The sequence below is a fragment of the Heloderma suspectum genome, chromosome 1, assembly GCF_057233095.1.
Source record: "Heloderma suspectum isolate Gila_16-S chromosome 1, 16-S_ref, whole genome shotgun sequence".
In the NCBI taxonomy this organism is placed as follows: Eukaryota; Metazoa; Chordata; class Lepidosauria; order Squamata; family Helodermatidae; genus Heloderma; species Heloderma suspectum.
Window position 1 is genome coordinate 353567902 of NC_139458.1, and position 20006 is coordinate 353587907.

The following is a 20006-nucleotide window of genomic DNA, read 5'->3' on the forward strand; positions in this document are numbered from 1 at the left end:
GTGTCCTCCACTGAAGTGAATGGGGCAGTCCTTTGGAGTGGGGGAGTATCCTGTATGAGTAAAGCCCTTGCACCTGCTGTAGATTGCCTGATTGGGGCAACTATCTTAACTGAACAGGTAAGCGAGCAAATGTTTCTCTTGTGCCATGCAAATTTGCTTAGCCACTTCTCTTTTAAGTTTCAGGTGAGCAGCTATGATCTCTTTATTTAACTAAGCCTTTTATTTTGGTTAAAGTTCTGCCTCCCTGTTTTTATACTGAATTGTTTTATACTGGACTTGGTTTTAATGTATGAAATTGACTTTAATCATTTGAACTATTTTTATTGTAACGTTTATGATTTTTATAAGTTGCTTTGAGTTTATTTTATAAACGAAAGTAGGATATTGTTTTTTAAATAAGTAAAAATAAATATGAAAAACTCATTATTACATCTTTCTTTCTTTTTTTACAGTTAAATAATTCCCCAAGTCTTTACCGGCTCATAAGTGGAGAACAAAATGGCAATGGTATTGTTTCCAAAAGAACTTCTAGTAAAGAGATCATTCCATCCATTCCCATACGTAACAGTATATTTTCTGCAGGTATAAGACATGTAAGTCATGGTCCTGTTTCTATCCTATGTTTCCATCACTTTGCATGCAAAATTCAATAGGTTCTTGAAGCATAAAAATTATTGGCGTTACTTGCAGGCAATCCTTGAAAATTCCCTCTGCTTTCCAAAAGTATACACAACTTAATGAATCATCTCATTCAGAGAAATGCTGTGATGTTCATAGATCAAATTGCATTTTGCTTACACTTAAGATAGACCTGCCTTTGGTTCCTGACAGCAGAACAAAGGTGGTGGGGGGCACAGCCTTACTCACTCGGGAAGCAAACATAAGATTGCTGTGGAGAAAGTCAGGCATATGGCAAATCTCCTCCTCCTTCTCAAGTTAAGATAGTTGCTCTATTGCAAGTATAGCATTGTTTCATACACCCTTGTTGTTGTACACCCTTGTTGTTGTTCAGTCGTTCAGTCGTGTCCGACTCTTCGTGACCCCATGGACCATAGCACGCCAGGCCTTCCTGTCCTGTGCTCTCTCCCGGAGCGTGCTCAAGTTCATATTCATTGCATCAGTGATGCTATCTAGCCATCTCATCCTCTGCCGTCCCCTTCTCCTTTTGCCTTCAGTCTTTCCCAGCATCAGGGTCTTTTCAAGGGAGTTTTCTCTCCGCATTAGGTGGCCAAAATATTTGCGCTTCAGCTTCAGTATCTGTCCTTCCAATGAGCACTCAGGGTTGATTTCCTTTAGGATGGACTGATTTGACCTCCTTGCAGTCCAGGGGACTCGTAAGAGTCTTCTCCAGCACCACAGTTCGAAAGCATCAATTCTTCGGCGCTCAGCCTTCCTTATAGTCCAGCTCTCACAGCCATACATTACTACTGGGAAAACCATAGCTTTGATTAGACGGACCTTTGTCGGCAAGGTGATGTCTCTGTTTCTTACTATGCTGTCTAGGTTTGCCATACCTTTCCTCCCAAGGAGCAAGCGTCTTTTAATTTCATGGCTACAGTCATCATCTGCGGTGATCTTGGAGCCCAAGAAAATAAAATCTGTCACTGCTTCCATTTCTTCCCCTTCTATATGCCAGGAAATGATAGGGCCAGATGCCATGATCTTAGTTTTTTTAATGTTGAGTTTCAAACCAGCTTTTGCACTCTCCTCTTTCACCCTCAACAAGAGGCTCTTGAGATCCTCTTTGCTTTCTGCCATTAGGGTGGTATCCTCTGAATATCGGAGGTTGTTGATAATTCTCCCGGCAATCTTAATTCCGACCTGTGATTCATCCAACCCGGCATTTCTCATGATGTACTCTGTATATAAGTTAAATAAGCAGGGTGACAATATGCAGCCTTGTCGTACTCCTTTCCCAATTTTGAACCAATCGGTTGTTCCATGTCTGGTTCTTACTGTTGCTTCTTGACCCTGGTACAGGTTTCTCAGGAGACAGGTAAGGTGGTCTGGTACTCCCGTCACTTTAAGAATTTGCCACATTTTGTTGTGATCCACACAATCAAAGGCTTTAGCGTAGTCAATGAAGCAGAAATAGACGTTTTTCTGGAATTCTAGTTAGTCAAAAATGCAGACAAATTATTATGTCATTGGCTTTTTGCATGATATTCATTTCTTGTCTTATTACAGGGTAGCTTATGGAGCATTAACAGCACGTGCACTGAGTCTGGCAGCTTTGAGAAAGCTGATGTCAGTGGTGAAATAGAATTTGCCATTAGATATATCTTCAAATCTGGCATTTTAGAAGTATGCATCAAGGCCTGCAAGAATTTGGCTTACGGAGAGGAGAAAAAGAAAAAATGCAATCCGTATGTTTGTTTTGATTTACCTTTCCAAACCCTAATGCATGAAATTTTAATTCCAGTAAAATCAGTGATGGGCTTGCTTCTTTGGCCTTGTGAGCATCTTTCCCTTCTTACAGGTAGTTTTTAGTTTTCATCTAAACGATTGCCAAAAAGAGGCAGAATGGCTAGTTACTAGGACCATTGTAAGGAGGAAAAGAAGCAATGGGAAAGGAGTCACTGTTTATACAAAGTAGATTTAGTTGGATATTAGGAGACATTTAGAGTGCAATCCTATGCATGTTTAGACAGAAAAAACTCCTATAACTCCCAGCATTCCCAACTCCCAGCATTCCCAACTCCCACCATGGTGGCTGGGGAAAGCTGGAAGTTATAGGACATTTTTCTGTCTAAACATGCATAGACTGCACCCTTACTAACTTTTAAAGTGCATTGGGTAATGGGAGTGGTCCAAAGAAATGGTTTGGTATAGACCAGTGGTGTATGGCCCACACTGCAGCCTGTGAAGCTCGTGGCGCCCACTTTTTCCCACAGCCCATCTGAGCCACCTGCCAGCTTCTGCTCCAGGTCCCGCCCCCTCTCCTGGCAGGGCAAGGCTCTTGTCTCCAGTCAGCAGCTGATCACAGATAAGAAGCTTTTCCTGGTGGGGCACTAATAAAGGTGGCCTTTCTCAGGGTTTAGCAGGGAAGAGCTTCTCTCTGATCAGCTGCGGAGCTTTTTCCTGCAGGAGAGGGGGCAGGGCCTGGGGAAGAAGCTGCTGAGTGATTCAGGTGTACTCACTTCTGGGGCTTGTCCTGCTTGCTTCTGTGTAGACGTGCAGAGGCTTGATACTTGGGTGCTGTTTGATAGTGCTGCTGAGTGATTCAGTCTTGCTTACTTCTGAGTAGAGATGCAGAGGCCTGGTATTTGGGATAGTATTTGAGTGATAGTGATTCAGTCCTGCTTACGTATGAGTGGAAAAAGCTTCCCCACCAGTGGCAGTGGAGAGACTACGCATCCCCCTAGTGGCAGCACATGTGTAGCTCTGGCCCCCTTGCAGACACAGGGTGAAAAGGTTGTGCACCCCTGGTATAGACCGCTGTTGCTGTGTTGCCCACCCCCTCTTGTACATGGTACAAAATAGGCACAAAAAAACTATGATCTCTTATCGGATGTAGTAGGTGTAGGAGCAAGCTTTCAACTGACACTGAAATCTTAATCAAGCAAAATGGAAAGGCTGCTACTTCTCTGCTATTCAGAGACCAGTATAGGTTGCAAATCAGTGCACATATTTTAGGCACTTTCAGGTAGGGAAGGGTGCAATTGCAGAAGTTTATTTTTCTGCAAACACTTACTGACCAGCAGGGGGATACTGGCTATTGTAACAGTTTAAGAAGAAACAAAGTAAAGAATCTACTTCCGTGGAACTAAAACGTTAAAGTAGAGCGTACTCTGGAGAAGTATCTTTGTGAGGACTGAGAAGTTTTTTACCCACAAAGGTGGCCTAAAAATAATTTTAAATCAATTGTTGTTCAGTCGTTAAGTCGTGTCCGACTCTTCGTGACCCCATGGACCATAGCACGCCAGGCCTTCCTGTCCTCCACTCTCTCCCGGAGCGTGCAAGTCCATATTCATTGCATCGGTGATGCTATCTAGCCATCTCATCCTCTGCCGTCCCCTTCTCCTTTTGCCTTTAATCTTTCCCAGCATCAGGGTCTTTTCCAGAGAGTTTTCTCTTTGCATTAGGTGGCCAAAATATTTGAGCTTCAGCTTCAGTATCTGTCCTTCCAATGAGCAGTCAGGGTTGATTTCCTTTAGGATTGACTGATTTGACCATTTAAAGTGTTTAAAAACCACCTTTAAGGGTTATACTGTCCTCTCAAAGTGGTTTAAATCACCATGAAAGAAAATGAATGAGGCAGGGCAATTGCACAATAAAAGCCTAATCTGGAAGCACCCATGAATTGGCTGCTTGAGTTTTGATTTTTCTACAAGCTCCACCTCATACTGATTTTTTTTTCTGAATTTATCTAGTTGCTGCAGTCTTTGAGGCTTGGATAATTTCTTGACAACTTTGATACCTTCTGCTGTGGACTGTGCATTTTATATTCAGGATGTAGTTCCTATGTTCATCCCACATAATGAGTAGGTTGGAGATTGGGGCATCAGCCTAAGTTTAGCACTTATAAATCCCATTGATTTCAAAGGGAGAGTTGCTTATAACACAATCCTGTGCTCATAAGCAAGTCCCACTTTGTTCAGTGGGATAGGGCTCACTCTCTTGTAAGTGTGTTTAGGACTGCAGTTTTAGGCAGAGGAAAGATGCTGGTTGAAAGACTGGGGGCCTGTTTCTACGAGCAATTTACTATGTGTGGCGGTCGTTAGCCATCCAGCAGCCACAATGGAGCTTATCACGGAAAAACCAGATTTCCTGAGACTGCTTATAGTCCAACTCTTTTCCTTAATTCAGCTTGCCTGCAATTCTGTTGTGGTGTACACCAGCCCTCCGCATTTACTCCAGTATGTTAGCCCTGCCCAGAGGTGTGCCTTTCTCTGTGCCTCCAGTCAAGGGATGTTTCCCAGTATTTTCCCTGCCTGTGTTTCCCTGATGTTTTCGCCATTTCCCAGCTGGCAACCAGAGTACTTTTTTTTTTTTAAAGTAAAGGATTAAATCAAAACAGTGCTTTAGCATGACATCGTAAACCCAAAGTAAGCACTCCACATTCACCAGCAGCGGCTTCCTGTGGACTGTGAACTGTACATTTACACTACTAAAAGCATCATGGGGTGGTGTGTACATGTATAAGTTCCCAGCCATGTCACAGTTCCAGAGGTAAGTTACCACAGAAGCCTCAGTTGCACATTTAGAAAGCATCACTACCACACAATACCAAAAAAAAGCCCGTCTCCATCACACTTCTACCCCACCTTGCTGTCGCATTATGACACTATTTCATATTTCTCCAGGAATACGCATACCCCCTGTGTCAGCATCTCGCTTTCACTGTATAACTCTAACTCGAAATAACACTGTTGCGCGATAGCACCATTGTGCGTTAGTGCATTAGTTCAGAGGTTTCTGCTAACTCCTGTTGTGGTCAATGAGGCTTGTTCTTGAAATTGCACTATCATGTATTTGCACTATCACGTGATAGCACATTTATTCAGGGGTGCCTGCTAATGCGGAAGCCTGGTTTTTAGAGGGAAAGGGGAAAAAATGGGCAGAATTGGGCATAAGTTCAGGAAGTCTACTCAGAAGTAACTTCTGTTGCGGTCAATGAGGCTTATTCCCACATTTACTAAGATTGCCATTAAGCCAAAAACACTAAGTAGACCCAGGGTACATCGTGTATTCATCAGGTGAAAGGCATAGTAACTCCCCTAATGGATGTGAAGTGCTATTTCCAAAGCGGTGTGTCTCTGCTCTTTGGTTCAAGGCTTTTCGGGAGTAATTAATGCCAGCTTTAGTCCTTTGCATCATTGCCTAACTGGAGATTCAGGGGGCAGGAAAAAGGGGAGTAGAGCCTGGAGTGGGGAGCCTCTGTTGTTGGTTGAGCAGCCCCTGCCAGTCTGATGACATTCACTTCCAATCCCCCCACCGCACCTGGAAGTATGTTTCTGTCAGCGACGTATAATTGTGCGGTGCACTCCTTCATGGAGCCCTACGCAGAGCCATACCGATTCCATGGAAAATCCGGTATTCCCCCATTTGCTTCACCCTTCCATTGTCATGGAAACATGACCCAGGAGGTGACTCTGCATAACCGCAAAGAGAGTGAGCGCAGAAATGGACATGGTACAGGAGGTTTAGCGAGCTTGTTTCCTTAACAACAAAAAAGTGTATTTTAGATCATTCCTGACTGACTCATAGCAAATGCCTCTTGCAAAAAATCAGGACCCCCCAAAGTAAATAAAGGAAGATCAGAACCAGTATTCACCTTAGATCTTTCTCTTAATTAGATTCTGAGGTCTAACACATGCATGGAACTGAATGAGAGATTTGCTCTGGATTTTCTTAGGATTGCACTAAAGCGTGGCCCAGAGCTTGCATTTAGCCTAGGATCACTGAGCTCAGCCTCGCAGCCTATTCTCAGTGCCAAGGCTCAGTCCTGGAAAATGGGAGATAGTAATAATAAGCACATTATTTGAAAATGTGTGGAATATTGTACCCTTCCCACTGAGCAATTACACAACCATCCCCTGTTCATCTGAGATGAGGAAGAAGGGCTTCAGAGACAGAGTGTGTGGCTTGAGTCCCAGAGCTTCTCATTTACAAATGAAGCACCAATGAAGTTAAAGAACAAGTATTCTTTATGGCAGAGAGACTTGGGATGTGTCTTCTCCTGTAACTGTGGCTTTCAGATGGAAGAAGCCCCATCTGTTGAATGTGAGAATGTACGAGTCCTTCTGGATCAGATCAAAGGCTCATCTAGTCCAGCATCCTGTTTCCCACAGTGGCTGACGAGATGCCTCTGGGAAGCCCACAAGCAGGTCATGACGGGAACAGCCCTCTCCCACTGTTGCTCTCCAGCAAGTGGTATTCAGTGGCATGTTGCCTCTGAACATAAAGGTTCCACATCACCATAGTGACTAGTAGTCTTTGATATTCTCATCCTCCATAAATTTGTCTAATCCCCTTGAAAAGCCATCTAAGCTAGTGGGAAATCTTGTGGCCGCAAGTTCTATAAATAAGTCACACAATACTGTGTGAAGAAGTTTTTGCTTTTATTTGTCCTGAATCTCCTGCCAATCAGTTTTGCTGGATGATCCTGAGTTCTAGTATCTCCTGCCTATAAATTTGTTAAAAGTGGAGCCTTTTTTGAGGTCAGAAGCTGACAGCCTAGATTACTTTGCTTGGCTTTGCCAGTGGGTGCTGACCATTTTACTATGGATGTTACATTTTCCTTAATGCTACAAGCTGGAACTGTAACATCTGGAGCCTTTTTACATGAGGTTTTTATTTTGTGTGCTTGTGATTCCTCACTCATGGTAGTTTCTGGGTCCTTTACACAATGTCATTTTCCAGGGCCTCTACCATGCTTTGCACCCATTATCACGGTTTTGTTCTTAATGAGGAAGGGCATTTCTACATGAAGCTTTTATCTGACACCTTTACTGGGCTTGTGCTTCCAGATTCTTTGCGCGGTTAAGATGGGCTCCTTTACATGCACTTTTTTTAAAGGGTTTTCTTTCTTGGCCATTCTGTGTGTTTCCTTATAGAGCCACTGGATGGCACTGTGGTATAGTGGAATTGTGCAAATACATGAACTGTTTCATAGTGCCATTCAGGATATTCCAGACTTTCCTCAATCTAAAAAAAAAACACACCACACTCCATAAAGGTTGCAAAGCATGGGAGAGGCCCTGGAAGATGGCAGTGTTGTGTAAAGGACCCACAAACTACTGTGAGTGAGCAGTCACAAAGGCACAATATAAACCTGATGTAGAAAGGCTCCAAAGTCTGGTATTTTCTCTGAATCCCATTATAGAGCTCTCATGTATTTGTGCAATTCCACTATGTCACAGCACCATCTAGGGTTGTATAATGAAACATACAGAAAGGCAGAGAAAGAACTGCCCCCAGAAAAAAAGCATGTGTAAAGGAGCCGATCTTAATCCTGCAAAGAATCCAGAAGCAGAAGCCTCGGTAAAGGTGTGGGATAAAAGCCTTATGTAGAAATGCCCCCGGTCAGAGAGGAATTTGGTAGCCCAGCTTTTTCAAAATATGGTTGCCAAAGCATGCTGGGCATCACTTCTGCACCCACACTGTGGGCCAGTGGTTCATCTCTGCAAGTCCATCTCTTGATTTCTCATCACTTGATAATTGGCAGCTGGATGCATGAATGGACACAACTAAACAGTATTGTGAAAGTTCTGTTTGTAGTATAACATTTGTGATGACTCAAATATACAAATAGACTTGACATTCACATATGCAAGCCATCAAGTAACTGACTTGTAAAAGTGAAATGGCCCTGAGTAGGAGAAATAGGACAAAATGAGATGAAATAAACACTAACAAAAGGTTCACAAAAATGAGATGGCACTGCTGAGGGAGGACTGGGGATAGTCTTGCTAGGGATTGCCGCTTAAAATACAAGTGGCTGGATGAGCACTCTTGAACTAGAATTGTATTCTTTGGAGAGGTCTCCATAGTGCTGTGTGGGGCTTAATAAAAGGTTAATAAAATTGCGTGGCTATGAGTAATGGCGGGGAGTTGTGTCACTGGTCACTAAAAAGAAAAGGAAAGAAAGATCTGTGACGCACAACCACATTCTACACAGCAATTTTAACACCAATCAATGTGGTAGTTGGGGGAAGTATATCATTATTCCTCGGATGAAAAAACTGCATTTTGAATGCTCAGAATGTCGTATCTATGGAACTGAAGTGTGAGGAGATTGTGTGCAACAAATGATAAGCAGATAGTGCAGAAAGGCGTAAAGTGCTGTGAGAAAAAATGTAGTGGTGAATTTTGCAGAGATTAATTAATAGCAATCATGTGACTCTATTTCCTTCCTCCCTTCCTTTTCATGACTCATACCTACTGTCTCCATCTCTGATTGCAAGGTACGTCAAGACTTACTTGCTGCCTGATAAATCTTCTCAGAGTAAACGGAAGACCTGTATCAAAAAGAACACCCTGGATCCAGTGTTCCAAGAAATGTTAAAGGTACACTAAGCAATATTTGTAATATAGATCTCTGCCCTTCCTCATCCTCTTGCATCATAAACTCCCCTTTGACAGACCTTACTTCTAGCGAACCTCTTCACAGGGACAACTTCCTGTGAAGGAGAGAGTGAGAGCACTTCACTAAAGGTTTTGTTGTGGGCTAAAGTTTTTATTTCCAGTATATCAAAATCAGCTTAGTCTTTAGGACAGAATAGATGCAGTCAAAATAAAAGGAGAAGTTCAAAATTCTCCTTTAAAAGTTCACCCTTTAAAACTATTTTGACAGGTTAGGAAAGTAGAAGTTACCATCTTCTATAGAAAAATATGGAATTGTTGAATTATGATGTAGCCAAAGCCATCTAGAGTGCACTAAAAAAAACCAAACACCTGACTAGAATAAGAGAACACACACGGATTGTATATCGTACAAAGGACAACTTCCACATATTGTTAACATCCTGAGCAATTGTGCCTTTTCATGAAGGTTAAAGGAAATGTATCATTTACTGCATCATGACCAATACTTCATAAGCTGAAAGGAGTTACAATCCACTTTGTAAGCCTCCTCTTTTCACAATGAATGTCTCATTCATTGCTGCTTGGGCTCATTCACTTAAAAAGTTTTAACTGTCACATTAAAGAGCATTAGAAATGTGTCATTACTTGCTGATGGCTATGAGTGACTCATCAATGTAGTATTTAGGGACACGCATTCTCACTTCATAGATGGGGCAGTTGCATCTAGGCGGATTTCCAAACTTTCAGAAGATGCAATTTGCACAGATCTTAATGCTTTATAAGTAGGCAATGAAGGTCTCTATTTTAAAAGATTTATTGAACCACCAAGATAAGGAGTAGACCACAGTAGGCTGACCATACTGTAAAGGAGCACGTGTCTCCCCTAATCTTTAATAGCTGTATAGAAGACAGTTAACTATCTTTACTAGTTGTAGAGAAGCGGCAATTCCAGTAATGGCTGCTTTTCTTGTTCCTACATGACAATCTGACCTGCTGAAGTTCCCTCTTTTATATGACGTTTAAAAATACAGGAGAGCGCGCTCTCTCTCTCTCTTCCTTTCTAAACATCAGAAGGTAATGGAGAACCAGAGACTGCTCAAAGAGTTAGTTTCACAGTAGCATTTTCCCCATGCTTTCCCTGTTCTTTCATGCGGAATTCCCTTGGCTGCTGCAGCAGAGGAATCATATCTCAATCAGAATGCTGTTAGGTTACTTCCAGGAATCAGTATTAGGAGTGGGAAGTCAACTTCTGACAGTTTCTGAGTTACTTTTCCTGTTCAGTGGTGATGATAGCCCTCATCTGTGTGCTAATCCTGCTAACCCATGTGGATTAGCGGTGGAAAGAATGGGAATCAACCCCTTCCACCTGGATTTCTGGTTTGTGGTTGCGCTGATTCGGAGTGCTGATCATCCAAAATTGTCTGGTCCAGTAGTGCTCTTAAAGAAGAGCTATCCAAGGATGCAATCTTATGCACACTAACGGGGTGCTGCTCTCGCGAAGTGCATGTCTTGCAAGTACCCATCAGCCTAGCCTTTCTCAGTAGTGGGGCATATAACAGGGCCTCTGATGATGATAATAAATTATGGGCAGGTTTATACGGAAGAAGGCAGTCCTTCAGGTATCCTGGTCCTAAACAATTTAGGGCTTTGTAGGTCAAAATCAACACCTTGAATTGTGCCCTGAAACAAACAGGAAGCCAGTGAAGTTGATGGAAGTTTGGTGTAATGTGCTACACAAAGCACACTCCGGAACAAAGTCTAGGCTCTGCATTTTGCATTAGCTTTAGTTTCTGAACACTTTTCAAGGGTAGCCTTGCTTAGAGCACATTATAGTAATCTAAACAAGAGGTGATTAAGGTATGAATCACTGTGGCCAGATCTTTCATCCCCAAGAAAGAGTGCAGCTGGTGAACCAGGCAAAGCTGAACAAAGGCAGTCCTGCCCACCGCTGCCAGCTAACCTTCCAGGAGCAGCACTAGATCCAAGAGTACTCCCAAGCTGTTTAGCTGATCTTTCAGACAGAGAGTGCTGTACCATCCAGAACAGGTTGTACTCCCAGTCCCAGGCTAGGTTGTCTTCTGATCACCAGGACCTCTGTCTTGTCTGGATTGAACCGCAGTTTGTTCACCCACATCCAGTCCCTCACTGCATCCAGGCAGTGGTTTAGATAGGACTTCCACAGCCTCCTTGGCCTCAGTTGAAAAGGCGAGTTAGAGCTGGGTATCATCAGCATATTGATGAGACCTGACCCCCAACCCCAAAGCTCTGAATAATAATATGCAGAGGTTCTCTGCCAGTCGTCATCTGCTACTACTACTTGAGGATGAGGATGAGGATGAGCCAGTAGGATGCGTGCAGGGGTTACTGCTCAGATAGGTTTATATGGACAGGATTGCCTGGCGCCAGAAAGCTTGAAAACCCCTGCTCTACCATGTCTGGAAAAGCAAATGTAATTGTGGCCAGAGCTCCCATCAGTGCTCACTTTGACAGTACTGTATCTGCTGCTGAAGAGCTTTCCTTATAGGTTTGATTGTGTTTGTAGTGTCCCTTTTATAAACACCTGCCCTACCCTTTAAGAAACAAGGATGTTAGTCATGTGTTAGGGAAGGGTAAACTGGCTATCAGATTGTTTCCTATTCTGTTGCAACATAATGTTATTTATAAAGCTGGGTTTTGGTGTGGCAGATTTTTAGGCTGCAGCCACATAAAATGTGTTTATTAGCCTTATGCCTTGCACACTAACAGTACTGTTTATCTTTACAGTACAAGATTGAATACTCCCAGCTGGAAACCCGACAGCTTCAGATATCCGTCTGGCACGCTGGAACGTTCAGACGTCGAGTATTCCTTGGAGAAGTGGTGATATCATTTGAGTCCTGGGATTTTGAAGATAATTCATCTCAGTCATTCAGCTGGTATCCACTTAAAGCAAAGGTGTCTCAGGCTTAGAATCAGATCTATGAACTTTAATTTTCCACCTTCTTATTTTAAAAACAAAGTCATCTGAGTAGGAAACCGAACCCTGGACTACACAGACTTTGGTTTGATCCAGCAAGGCGGCTCTTATATTCTTAGAGAAGACCAGTGCGGCAGAAAGCCCCACCCTCTGTGACCTCAGCAACGCTGGAGTTCATCCCCACTCTTTGCCCCACCTCCCACCCCAGGGAAAAAGATAAGATGAGCAAAGGTCAATGGTGTCAAAGTCCCCAGCAGGAGTGCGGCGTCTGGCTTTCCCTTTACACACCCCATCCATAAATGGGCTTGGACTGTATGAAGCGCGGCCAGGAAATTGTAAATAAGACCGACAGTAGAACTCACTTTCACTTCTCATACATGTCAAACAGCACACAAACTGCTGTGACTGTCTAATCTGCCTTGCACTTGGGGGACTAAAAAGGGATCATTGTGAAAACTTCAGCTGGGACTGTTAAAAGCTGACCACATATTTTTGTTGTCTGTTCTTATGTAAATAAATAATAAAGTAATAGAGGGGAGGAGAGTTAGGTGGTCTTTCGGGTGGGCAAATTTATTAAATTTGAGTGGTTTTAATTAATATGATATTGTACATGGCGTTTTTGTCCTTTATTCTTTTTTGTAAATTGCTTCATGATTCCTTTGGGCTGTGTGAAACTATACGTACATTTAATAAACCAAACTTCCCTCACTGGGACTTGGTCATTAAGGAGCTGGTGAGGTAGGAAAAAGAGCTCAAGTGTTAGAAGGAAGTTAAAAGGACTGCAGTTCCGCAACATTTCTGTGGTGCCACAAATGTGGCTTTAAGCATGTGAATGAAGCAGACAGTGATGAGATGATATTGGAAGCCAGGTTTCTCTGAGTAGTCCTCCTGTTTTGGTGGATCTATTCATAGTCCCTGTCTCTATGATGCAATGTGGGATGAGCACTTGCTATACTAATGGCAGCAGCAAGGCATTCCTCAGGCCTTGAAGGTCAGTTTAGTTTTAAAAATAAAAATTGGGGATTCCCAGCCTGACCTAGATGAGAGCCTACCCACTTATCCAGGTTTATAGATAAATCAGCCCCTTCAGGTGTTTGGTGCATGTGTAAACTCTACATGGGAGGAGGGGGAGCAGGGATGACCACGTAAGCTCTGCCCCCTCCGTTGTTGTCACCCTCCACCTGTAGTGGGCAAGAGTCTGTAGTGGAAAGCTTCCTTTATCCTTGGAGGCTCTAGTCTCCACACAATTTAGAAACCTGGAAAATCAGAGTTTCACATGGAGAATCTCCACAAATAGACTCTGTGCTACAGTCTCCCTTTACACGTGAGGTGGTGGGGTGTTGACCAGAATGGGGATGGAGGGGTGTGTTTGGAGAACTAGTGTGCTTGTGCCCACTCCCTCCCTCTTGCGCAGAGGTTACAGGCATGCCAGATGCCTGAACAGGGCTTATCTAATGTCATAACTGTGATTACTATACAACTATGCATGGCTCATTTATCTCTTGATAATGCCTGCCTCAGCTAATCATGTGGAATGGCTCTTGAGAACCCGGGAATGGCATAGGAAGATCACAAGCTGTCCATTCTTTATGTGTTTATTTCTCTCTCAACATCTGCACAGCCTGAAAAGTCTGGAGATAATGTGGTCCAGTACAGTGGGGAGCTTCTGGTGCGTGCAAAGGTGGTTTCATCTTCTGTGTGTAACAAGTTCCAATATGAGCAGCAGACAAAAGAAAAGAAAAAGCACTGTATGTATTGCCTTTGCAATTAAAACTGTAAGCCAATTGATAGAAAGCCCTCAAAAACCACAGGCATTCCTTGCTTAAGGTGCTGGTTGGTCACAAAAACTCCAGATGGAAGAACAGGGAAGCACAGGTTGTTGATTTCTAGGGTACTTCTAGACAGAAGTGCTGCTGCTCAGAGGGCTTTGTGCAGCAGTTCTGTCTCTTTTTCTTTCACAGTTTTTTTTGTGATAAGAAAAAAGACAACAAACAGTTGGAAAACGCGGGGGGGGGGTTGAGTGGAAGATGTCGTAAAATTCTGTGAGCAGGACTGGGCGATGGTGCTATAAAAGCCTGATCTGGAAGCACCCCCAGTCTCTATCCCATCTCCCTTCCTGAGGTTAAAATGTTATGTCACATAAAACTTTGAGCCTTTACCAGCTATAGTGAAGTGGAAGAAACCTGTGTCTGGTAGAACTGGTAAAGGCTTCCTCAGACTGCAGATGGATTTATATATGTGTGTGTGTATGTACACAGGAAACATTCCCTGTGCGTTGGAAACTGGCATATCATAGAGAAGGGTTCTAGCCTAGCCTTCTCAATTATATGTTAACTTTCTCTGTGCAGCATTAAATATATATATATATATATATAGAGAGAGAGAGAGAGAGAGAGAGGGAAGCATTCAAGATCCTGTAAGCCTCCACCTGCAGTCTGGTTTGCCATCTCATGGGCTGTTCCTAAGAACCAGGCCTCCCTCTTTTACTGAATTGTGTTTGTAATAAGCTCTGCCCCCATTTTTGTCTAGACACATCATGCCATGTTGTTGGGCTTTGAGCTCAAGATGAATAGTAGACATCATAGTGCTGGTAAAGGCTTTTGGAGGTGTGGTGTGGGGCAAGCTTTCCCCTCATTCAGCCCCAGCCACATGGCTGCTTCTATTAAATTGAAATGTAAGCAAGATGACAGCCCCGTTCAGACATTCGCCTGAACATGCTCATGAGGGCCTAAGGTGGGTAGACGGACAGGGCTTGTGCATGCTGCCCCCACCCTCCATGGCTCTGTGGATGCTGGCCCCACTCACCTCAGTTCAGACCTTGCCATGTTGAATCAGCATGGCCTGAACTGCAGTTCTACTCACTTTTGCTTGAATGTAAGTAGAACTCTGTGCAGTCGTGGATACTGCCTTACCAGGGTTCCTGATCGTGCAGAGACTTCTACTTGTGTTCAAGCCAATGTGACCAGAGCTCCTGTTCAGAACTTGCTGATTCAACACGCAAAGTCTGAACTGAAGTGGGTGGGACCAGCACTCCCGGAGATGTAGGGGGCGGGTTCAACATGCATGGCCCCATCCCTCTACCCACTTTCAGCCCGTATGTGTTGAGGCAGATGTCTGAACACGGCTGAAGTTTTTCATAAATATGACATTCTAGAAGAGAAGCCTGATTAGTTTGCAATGAAAAATACAAATATTCTATGGCAGTTTAGGTTGTGTCTAGAAATGAATGCTTTTGAGTCTTGGAAATGGGATGGCTTATTGGAGACTACACATGCATTCTGTCTCCTGGAGTTCTGTGATATGATGGTTTTCCAGATTATTATAGTATTTGGGAAAGCCAGTAGGACTGCCAAAGAACTCTCAGCCTGCCCAGTTGTTGAGATCTTTTGGAGAAGCCCATCTCTCTGTCCTGACAACTTCTAATGTGTACTGGTGAGAACTCGAGAAAGGGCCTTCCCAGTGGCTGGACCTAGACTTTGGAACTCACTGCCAAGGCGAGGTTCATCTAGACTAGCCCTCTCATTGATGGCCTTCCACCATCAGGCAAATCACTTTTTATTTAAACAGGTGTTAAGAGAGCTGATTTCTTTTTCTCTGCAGCTCTGTGTTTTAATCTGTATTCTGATTTAATGATGTTTTAACTGGCTGCCATTTTATTTGCTCCTGTCTGGTTTTTAGATGGTTTTATGTTGCTTGTTTTTTTAATGGTGTATTGTGGATTTTATTGTTGTTAGCTGCTTTAGGCAACTTCTTATGGAGAGGCAGGGTACAACTGTAACAAACAAACAAACTGTTCCAAAGCACACTGCATTGATTTAGATTCTAGTAGTGCAGCTGGCATTGTACATTGTGATCAAAGTTGTTTATCCTACTTCATTTCCAGCATAGGGCCAGCCCTACCATAAGGCAGCTGCCTCAAATGGGTGATTTAGAGTGCCATCAAAGGGAATCAGATGAATTTATATGTTAACTGGAGGGGGTGCATGTGTGTGCAGATACTTTTGAATTTTCTTCTTCACTAAACCGTTTACAGTGCAGTCATATACATACCTGCTCAGAAGTAAGTCCCATTGAATTCAGTGGAGTTTCCTCTCAGGTAAGTAGGTACAGGATTGCAACATTAGCAACTAAGAAGAAGATATTGTAGTACTTTTTTGTCTTTTCATGACTCCTTTACTTAGAGAATCAGACACAATTAATAACAGTTGTGCTTGTGATTTTGGAAAGTCACCTGGGTAACAACATCTGGACATTTTAACCTGCTCATTGTACTAACTTTCTTCCAGCCTGTATTCTTAATGTTTAAATAGTGTTTCCTCTTTCAGGGATGGAAGACAGAGCACATTGTGATTACCAGCTTCATCTTGTAATACTTAGAGCCAACAACTTGCCCATGATAAGACCAGATGGCCTACTGAACTCATTTGTTAAAGGGTATGGTTGACAAAATTGTTTTTAAATAGGATTTATCATTTCGTTATGAGAGTTTTTTAAAAGTTGCTTTAGGAGAAAATGTCATGATTCTGATTCATACCTATGGACAGGATCCAAAGGATTGTAAGGAGCAGGAGGCTGGGGGGAAGGTCCATGTATACAGTGAGGTTTCTTTTCAGAAGCAATGCTCAAACCTTCCAAGAAGCCATTCCCCAAAGTCAAAAGAACTCTAACACACAGTAAGACTCAAAATGGCAGGCTACTGTTTGGAAAACAACAATGGGGAAACTCTATTGAATTCATGGAATTGCTTGCTTGTGCCTAAGAAGGGTCTTTGAACCCAGGCCTTAGTACGTAAGATAAACATTTCAAATGGTAGATCTTAAGATATTGAGGGAGTGGCATAACTACATACTAAACAAACCCATAGTTAAGCACTTTTTAGTCCCATTCATTTCTGTGGGAGTTAAGCATGCTTAAATCTTTCCTGTTGAAATGCTCAGTTTTGCTCATGGTGAGTGAAACAGGAAGATGGCTCTGCTGTACTCAAAATACTTCTGTGCATCATGAGGGAGCCCAAGACTGATCCAACTCAGTGACATATGGGGATGATTTTCTGCTGTGTGAAAGGTCTTAAGAAGCAGTGACGCTATGCTGGTTTGGTTAGGTTTGTAGCTGGTTAGGAACAGTGGAAAATCTTAGGGGAGTAAATATATACAAACAAGATAAAAATGTGATATGCAGCACTGCCTTCTCACCAAACAGGCTTGCTAGTGAAGATAAAGGTAATAATCAAGGCTTAAATCTTCAGAGAGTTAGTAGCTGTAAGTGGTGCAAAATGTAGCTGCCCACATCCTCTCTGCAGGAACATGACGATGGCCAGAAAGTTCATATACAGTTTGGAGCCTGCATATCTAACATGCCGTTGCCTTGCCTCTGTCTTGGCAGCCCCTTTAAGGTCTTCCTCCTTACTGTATTGTTTGATTGCCAAATCTACACAGTGAGAATTGAGCATATAGAGACATTTGTAGTGGCTGCTTCACAGGTTTGGTACTCCATTCTCTCCAGTAACTAAGTAGACATTACATTCAACATGTGTAACAGGATCCTGACACCGTTTTCTAAAAAAAGAAAATCAATGAGGCATGGAGCTTGAGAGTGAAGTAGGGGTGGTGCTCAACCCTTTTCTTGCCCACTGCTTTTCAGCTTAAAATCCTTTCCTGGCCAGCATTGGGGTTCCGTTGCACAAAATACATAGCTCGCCCTTATCAGAACCCAGAGGAACAAAATTAGTTGACCTCTTATGACTGGGGGATGGGGATAAGTCAAGCTTTTGGGTTTTTGAATGTTGATATAATGCAGGGTTTCTTCTCATGCTAAACTTTAAATATGCTATTTATTTTCTTAATCCTTCAAGGTAGTATAGAATAAAATCCAAACAAATAGGACTTGAAGTCAACAGGTATTGACTCAGCTTAAGTGGTTAGACATCAGCTTGGATCTGCAGCTAAGGTTGCTTTCTGATACCCTGTGTCAAATGCAGAATGTTACAAGGGGTCCAGATGACATTGTCTTCCATTTAGAACCTTCCCAGGTTTTCTCCCAAAAGATCTGTTAAAGGAGGGAAAGACAGAACAGCTGCATAATGCCTTTGTATTGGTCGCTCTAGGAGCTCTCCATCTGGAAGCACCCCCAGCATAATGTGGAATAGTAAGGAGTACTGCATTGTCACCTGGGTGCATTATGGAGGTCTCACTTTCTTTTGAAATATTCTATTACACCCCAGTGCCAAGAGAGAAATCCAGACAGCAGTAGCAATGCCCAAGATACAGCAGCGTTGGTCTTCATGCCTGTAATGGCTGTGTGATTCTTGCCACCACTCTATTTCCATGTCCAGGAGCCCCTGCACCTGCTGGAAATCTGCTTGTCATATATCAGGTCAAGAGACAGAGCCCTGGCCATTGGTGGGAGGGGAGGGGGCAGTGAGGGGTGGATACTCTTAACTGTAGTGGGTTACAGAACATTACCTCTTAGTGAAGGTCCCTTGCACTACGGAAATGACCTATCTACTTCTTTGTTGTATTTGTGTAGTGCCGCATCGATATGACAAGTCTTTTTATTGTAAAAAAAAAAAAAAAGACAGAAAAATGAATGAAAGTCATTTTTTTAAACTCTTGTAAAATAATTCGAGAAGAGTAGTCTCTTGGAGGGGAAATGGCATTGCCTTTCAATACCTTAACAATTAATGAACTTTTGTAGGCTAGAGCCTTCTTCATTTGATACCTCATGCTTTCATCTCTGAAAGCTCAAGGCTCAGTAGATACATCCATCTTCAAGGTACCCTCAGATACTGTTCTGTTCTGTGAAATAAGGGCACAGTTCAAAGTTGTTGAAACGTGTTTAAGTCCCCATTACTTTCATTGGAACATGTTCAGCTCCCCCACTGAAATCAAAGAGTTTTGGAGTGCGTAAATTTAGCTGGATTATGGCCTACCCTTTCTCTCTGACTGGTTTTTGATCTTCTCTTTTCGAAGCTGCCTTTGTGTCCTGGGCCAACGTGACTTAAAACAAAGGACTCCTGTGATGAAGAAACAAGCTCAGGCACAGTGGAGGCACTTGTTTGTCTTTAGCAGGGTTCCCATATCCCAGCTGTATCAATCTTGTCTGGATTTAACTGTCTGGAATCAAGCACCCATCGGTTTACCTGATCAGTTCTTGGGTGGAGCAAGGCTTGGAAAATGTAAGTTATTAAAAAATTGGAAGGCCTATATATTCCAAGAGCTCTGTATAACACATTCCACATATACCACCAGAATGCACAATGTTGAATAGGGATCATGGTTTACGAGAACAGCGTGAGAGCCAGGAATTCTCTAATTCAAAGCTCACCTCAGCCACGAATTCACTGGGTTCTCAGCCTCTCTCCTATCCGTAACCGGGGATAGTATAAAGCTCTTGTAAGGATTACTGAAGTAATGAATATGGAACTACCTTTTTCTGCTGGATAGTAGAAAGGCTTTTCCTTTGCAGAAGGGATTGCCTTAGGGAACGCTCCACCTGTCTATGGCCTGCTGCCCAATTTTATGTGGCCCATGGCATCCCCTCCCATTGATCAAGAGGGGAAAAGGAGCTGAGGCTCCAGAGTCCTGCTTTCCCACATCCCCCTCTTCCTTCCTGCTCTGCTGTTGCCCACCAATCAGCTGTGTAGCACATGAGGAATATTCATCAGGATTGCAGGGGGAGGGGGAGGTTTAAACTTCCCCTCCTACCCCACACACTGCTGTGCTGGTTGAGCAACATCTGAGCAGCAACGAAAGGGTGTCCCAGGCAGCAAGACTAGAGCATTTCAAAAGTACAGATCCAGTTGGACCCACGCTTCAACAGGCATTTCTTTTGTGGGGTCTGTGTGAGTGAGAGTGGTGATTATCTTATCATCCCACCCTACACTGGCCTGATTCGCACATAACGCTAACCCATGGTTTGGGTTGTTTTGCTGTACGAACATGCCCACGCTAACAAACCATAGTTTGTTAACTACAAACAACCCAGAAAGAGAACCCATATTTAATGTAAATGGATCTGTGGT

At 43.1% G+C, this 20006-nt stretch overlaps 1 protein-coding gene across 1 annotated transcript in view; it reads left to right on the top strand.

Annotated features, from left to right (window-relative positions):
- The window catches only part of SYTL3 (synaptotagmin like 3), a 65340-nt gene that overhangs the window by 44201 nt on the left and 1133 nt on the right, over positions 1 to 20006 (top strand). Inside the window, exons 10-16 of the mRNA XM_084827925.1 lie at positions 453 to 593; positions 2188 to 2366; positions 8910 to 9012; positions 11794 to 11964; positions 13608 to 13734; positions 16312 to 16420; positions 18955 to 19160. Coding sequence (XP_084684051.1) covers positions 453 to 593; positions 2188 to 2366; positions 8910 to 9012; positions 11794 to 11964; positions 13608 to 13734; positions 16312 to 16420; positions 18955 to 19160 — 1036 coding nt within the window. The remainder of the gene's footprint in view (positions 1 to 452; positions 594 to 2187; positions 2367 to 8909; positions 9013 to 11793; positions 11965 to 13607; positions 13735 to 16311; positions 16421 to 18954; positions 19161 to 20006) is intronic.